The 6,273-nt window shown below is 36.6% G+C and overlaps 1 protein-coding gene across 1 annotated transcript; it reads left to right on the top strand.

Moving 5' to 3' along the window:
* Positions 1–5: 5 nt before the first annotated feature.
* LOC134241023 (peptidoglycan recognition protein 1-like) lies at positions 6–6,068 on the top strand (the record flags this gene model as incomplete). Its single annotated transcript, XM_062723123.1, has 5 exons — positions 6–23; positions 1,832–1,877; positions 2,412–2,675; positions 4,912–5,025; positions 5,675–6,068. Coding segments are annotated over 5 exons (651 nt in total), but the record flags the coding sequence as incomplete, so codon positions are not given.
* Between the last annotated feature and the right edge of the window lie 205 nt (positions 6,069–6,273).

The following is a 6,273-nucleotide window of genomic DNA, read 5'->3' on the forward strand; positions in this document are numbered from 1 at the left end:
GTCATATACAGTACCACCATCAGGTACATGTAAACACTACTACTACTACTACTATTAATACTTTATTTAAAGAGGGTAGCCAGATTAGTGCAATGCACTAGTCTTCCTCGGAGCCCTCTATACATGAATAGTACAATTATGTATACAACAGTACAATAATCAGAAAAATTACAAGTATATTACATACATGAATTACATTTGAAAAAAATGAAAGTATATATTATCAAAACAGAGAAACAAGTTACAAATTAGGAAATGTTGTGTCCATTGATGATAAGGATTAAATATGTGAAGTACGAAAGCCCTATCCCTTACCGTTCAAAGGTTATGGTCAAGGTTAAAGTTTTTTCATAAGAACGGAAATCTCCAAGGTCAAGGTCAAAAGTAAAAATTGTTGGTATCCAATGAAAGGCCTTGCCAGAAAAAAAATACATATGTGAAATATGAAAGTCCTAGTTTCTACCATTCAAAAGATATGGCCAAAGTAAAAGTTTGGAATTTTTTGTGTAAAAGTGGGTCAAACTCCAAGGTCAAGGTCAAAAGGTCAAATTTGGTGGTACCCAAAGAAAGGTCTTGTCACAAGGAATACACATATGAAATATGAAAGCCAAAGTTCCACTGAATCAAAAGTCATGGGCAATTTTCAAGTTTTTGTGACGGACGGACAGACTGACAGACTGACGGACAGACGAATGATATTTAATGTCCCCTCGATTTCGCGAATGCGGGGGAGAAAAATAATAAAACAAATGTAGCCCTTTAATTCGGTCATGCAGTTCATAGATATATCGACGTCACAGAAAAGCATGTCGACCTCGCACTTCGTGCTCGATATATACCGTATCTACGGATCGACCTCATCAAAGGGCTATATTTATACAGTATCATATGAAAGCCCTATATTTTCTCGTTCAAAAGTTATGTCCAATTTAAAGTACATGTAATGTAAGAATTTTAGAAAATGATGAATGAGATTGATTAACCCCTTGCATTCGCAGAAGCGGGAAACAACAAAATTCTTCAATTTTCGCGGCAAAAAAATTATTTAATTAGACTAATGTGGAATTCTTAGATTTTGAATCATTCAAAATGTGGAATTTTTAAGGTTTTCACCAAATAAATTCTGGGTATATCATTTTCCTTCGACACTGATATTTTAACCACTACTACTCAACTTTTGACGATTTGGGGCATTTAATTATGCTTGTATAATGTGCTCTTGAAATTGAACTTTTTCTTTCAATGATACGAAAGTTGTAATAAAAGTGGTTGTTAAGGTATAGTGAGTTTTTGCTTCATATTTTGTTCACCAAAATGTATATTTGTACGCAAACTTCAAGGTCAGCGTTCCAAATTATGGAGCGAGACCCACTCACATATAAATGGAAAAATTACGTTATGAGATTTGGTGTGTATAAGCTTTTTCATATACAAAAAATTTCAATCATTGTGAATTTTTTGCAGGTTATTTAGATTTTATATAAAGTATACGTCAAAAATTATTATATTAGATTTAGATGAATTATCAGAGAAAAAATTATAATTCATACTTGACATTCACATGTACTTGTTCAATTATAGTCGCACTATAGGCATTATATAAATTTTCGCTCGCCTTGTTCGCCAATCTTCTTTAGACTTGGCCTATTTAAATTTCAGATGAGAATGTTTATAATTTTTTTGAGTGCTTAAAATGATTATATCCTGATTTTTTTCTCTATGTATTATTTCTGACTTTCTCGTAGGAAGAGAACTGTTTGTTAGCAGAACTTGAGATTATACAGTTGAAAATGTTCTACAAACGTCATGCAGACATTCTGTTCCTTTGTAGAGTGCCTGGATATCCATCTCATCTGTAGAAATACGGGACTGTGACAGTGAGTAGCTTTGGCAAACTTTCGGTAAACTGTAACCGCTGTGACATTAATTCACTGATAAACAATGAAGAAAAGCTTTTTTATCAATGTTATAACTTTCCCTCTTATTTATGACGATGTGTGTAGTATAGGTATATCCATGTTAAAAACATAGCCCCCAGTGTAATTCGTTGGTCGTCAGAGGTGCGGGGGGGGGGGGGGTAAATTAACTTAAAATTAAAAAATAGCTTGTATAATTACCGTGTATTTAAGTAAGATTGACAAAAAATGAACCCCTATAACAGTTGGTAGAGTAAAAAGTGAAAATATTCTCCCAACTTGTTGCAAAATCAAAATGAATTAGTCTTGAAAATATTTGTCTGAAAATTTAAAACAGATCGGTCTCAAAATCAAATCAGTTCATTATAATATATAACCTTTAGTTTGCAAGACATACATTTGTATAAACCAAAACCTTTTTTCTGCACTCTGAACAAATCAGAAATCAATCAAATTACTGAATTTAATTGTATAAAGTTATTTTCTGTTGCATAGGTACTGTTCCAACAACCACCCCAGGTTCTGTGGATCCTACTGCAGTCAGGCCGTCCCCCCAGTTACCGGGGTGTCCTCATATCATTACCCGCGCTGATTGGGGCGCCATGCCGCCTTCTCATGCCATGACGCTGTTAACAGAAAAACCGAAGCTAGTAATTATACACCATGGCGCAACCAGCCCATGTTCCACACAAACCGAGTGCTCAAAGCGAGTGCGCGCATATCAAACTTTTCATATGTCAGCGCCACCTGCTGGACGAGGTAAGACTACGAGTCTCCTTTAATTTTCGTAAGTTTTGCATGGGAAATGGGGGCAAAGAATACAAATTAAGCTGAAAAGTCCATTGAATCAATACGTATCAGGAACAGAGCAAACAAGCACCTCTAGAAACATCAGAGATAAGATTAGGTGCCATGGAGGAGTAAGTTTCCTCTGTCAACAGGTCTCGCCTGCCGTGTGCTCCTTGTCACGAATGGACAAACGTTAAAACCTCTAGTCAATCCGGTTTGTAAATAATTTGCTTAACATTGAATAAGTATGAAAGAAGTCAGTCGGCATTAAGCTTTATAAAAGATTGTACTAGCTGACAAGTTACTTGTATCCACCATAGAATTTGCCAAATGCTCACTTTAAACGAGACTTGTTTCTCCAACTTGTTTGTCAATAGCTTGTCTCATTTTAGAAACTGTTCATACATAGAGCATGCTCATGAATACCGACTCCACTGCATGGAAGATATAAACACCATACGTGCATGGATATCGATGATAAGGGTAATACTGCATAAATGTAAGGGAATTTGACGGTAGAAAAATTGAAATCATCACTTTTATTGATATCATAAAGTTTTGATGTTATGTTACCGTAATTTGAAATCACAGAAGCTTTACAAATCTTTAATCAGTTTGACCAAAAGTGCTAACCTCTTGAGCCACTTGTATGACCTAATCCTATCCATTCCAAAAAGTTGTCAAGTTATGAACCATAAGCCTTTGAGCTTTTTCTCTAGATGACCCAACTTATTTTGGAAAGGAGCAAGTATAAAAACAAGAGGCCCAGGGGCCACATCGCTTACTTGAGTACTGTGAATAGGATAAGGCAAAAATCAGTTTAGTATTAAAAAGCTTAAATGCATAATTGGTCCCGACCTACTCCTAAAACGCAGAAGGGGTAAGGGGGAGTGGGTACAATTTGAACAACTTGAATCTACACTATCTGATCATGCTTCCAAATAAAATGACAAACCATGCCTTTGCTGTTCTTGAGAAGAAGATTTTACCAATATACTCCTATGTTAAACTCTGAACGTCCATTGTGGCTCCACCTACCCAGGGGGTTATGATTTTGAACAAACTTGAATTTTACCTGTTGATGCTTTCACATAAATATGAACAATCATGGCTGTGGTGTTCTTGAGAAGAAGATATTTGAAGACTGTTCCTATATATACCTATATTAAACTTTATCGTCCATTGTGGCCCACCCCTCTCCCAGGGGTCATATTTTGAACAAACTTGAATCTTCACCACCTGATGATGCTTCCATATAAATATGACCAACCATGGCTTTGATGTTCTTGAGAAGAAGTTTCTTAAAGATTATACATGTATGTTACTGTGTAAACCCTTGATCATCCATTGTGGCCCAACCCTATCCCCGGGGTCAGGATTTGTACAAACTTTAATCTACACCACCTGCAGATGCTTCCTTATAAATATGACCAATAATGACTTCACTGCTCTTGAGAAGTACTTTTTTAAAGATTTTTCTGTATCATATTCCTATGTAAAACTTTAATGATCAATTGTGGCCCCACTCTACCCCGGAGGTCATGTTTTGAACAAACTTGAATCTACACCACCTGAGGATGCTTCCATATAGATATCACCATTCAAGGCTTTGCTGTTCTTGAGAAGAAGATATTAAAATATGTTTCCTATATATTCCTATGTAAAACTTTGATCAGCCATTGTGGCCCTGCCCTACCCCTGGGGTCATGATTTGAACAAACTTGAATCTGCACTACTTGAGGATAATTCCACAGTTTCATCCATCCTGGCTCAGTGGGTTTGGAGAAGATTTTTAAAAGATGCCATTAATTTTTTGCTAAGTCATAATGATCTCCACTTGGAAGAGGGCATTCATTTGAACAAATTTTAATTCCCTTCACCCAAGGATACTTTTTGGCAAGTTTAGTTGAAATTGGTCCAGTGGTTCTTGAGAAGAAGATGAAAATGTAAAAAGTTTACAACGATGACGACGACAATAACGACGACGACAGACAAGGGACAAATTTTGATCAGACTAGCTCACTTGAGGCTTCGGCTCGGGTGAGCAAAAAAGGAACGAAGGAACGTGAATTTCATAGTCCAAACCTTTCTTGGGCCTTAGGAAAAGGGCAGAAACCATTTCAATTTAAAAATCTTTAAAAATTGTCTTTACCAGTCGATATGTATACAAGGGGGAATTATGCTAATTAGGCGGTTTGGTAATTAGGCTGGTGGGATGTTGGATACAACTTCATGGTGGGGGAGGACGGGAACGTGTATGAGGGGCGTGGCTGGGATCAGGTGGGAGCTCACGCTTATGGCTACAATTCCGTCAGTTTAGGTAAGATCATGCTTAATGGCTACAATTACGTGAGTTTAGGTAAGATCATGCTTAATGGCTACAATTACGTGAGTTTAGGTAAGATCATGCTTATGGCTACAATTCCGTCAGTTTAGGCAAGCTCACGCTTATGGCTACAATTCCAATAGTCTAGGTAAGCTCAGGCTTAATGGCTACAATTACGTGAGTTTAGGTAAGATCATGCTTATGGCTACAATTCCGTCAGTTTAGGTAAGATCATGCTTATGACTACAATTCCGTCAGTTTAGGTAAGCTCAGGCTTAATGGCTACAATTACGTGAGTTTAGGTAAGATCATGCTTAATGGCTACAATTACGTGAGTTTAGGTAAGATCATGCTTAATGGCTACAATTACGTGAGTTTAGGTAAGATCATGCTTATGGCTACAATTCCGTCAGTTTAGGTAAGATCATGCTTAATGGCTACAATTACGTGAGTTTAGGTAAGCTCATACTCAATGGCTACAATTCCGTGAGTCGAGGTAAGAAATCTTATCAAATGACAGAGTCATGCCTCCACCCAACCCAAAGAATGATGAAAAAACTGTGAAATGAAGATTTATAAAATGTTAAGAAAAGGTTCAGTGGTGGATGTTTTTTTTTTCTTTAACTGACTTTACGTTTTGTAGGCATCTCTTTTATTGGTGATTTCCGTGAAAGACTTCCTAATGCAAATGCCATCCGCGCCGCGCAGGCGCTGATAAGATGTGGTGTGGATAACGGAAAGATAATCGGGAACTACAAACTTAAAGGCCATCGTGACGTAGGAAATACAGAGTGCCCGGGGCAGACACTGTACGAATATATTCAGTCATGGCCTCATTATAACATTCACTGACTACACAAAAATCACAGTGCGCAGGGGCATTGAAAACATCAAATAATGTAAATTTTTGATAATTTTTTCTTGTATAAAATCATTTATTTTGTTAGTCAGAAACATATTTTGATTTTTACCGTAATGCTTTACGTAAAAGCAGTAGAGTCATTAAAATCTTCTGATTTCCTTCGGAAAACCTCAAATTGTTTTTGTTTTTCCTATTAAAAAGAAGAGCATTTATCTCCATGTCCAGCTATTTTTATGTAACTTCATCATTATACTATATATGGGAAATGGAGACATGCATATGATCATAATTTCATTATTTTTCATTGATATAAAGATTCGTCTATATTTCATTTAATTGGGAAATGTGGTCGTAGTCCCCGGACACAATTTGGTCTTCCG

The sequence above is a fragment of the Saccostrea cucullata genome, unplaced genomic scaffold (genome assembly GCF_032062105.1).
Source record: "Saccostrea cucullata isolate Sc308-1 unplaced genomic scaffold, CSIRO_AGI_Scuc_v1 ctg3188, whole genome shotgun sequence".
NCBI classification, from domain to species: domain Eukaryota; kingdom Metazoa; phylum Mollusca; class Bivalvia; order Ostreida; family Ostreidae; genus Saccostrea; species Saccostrea cuccullata.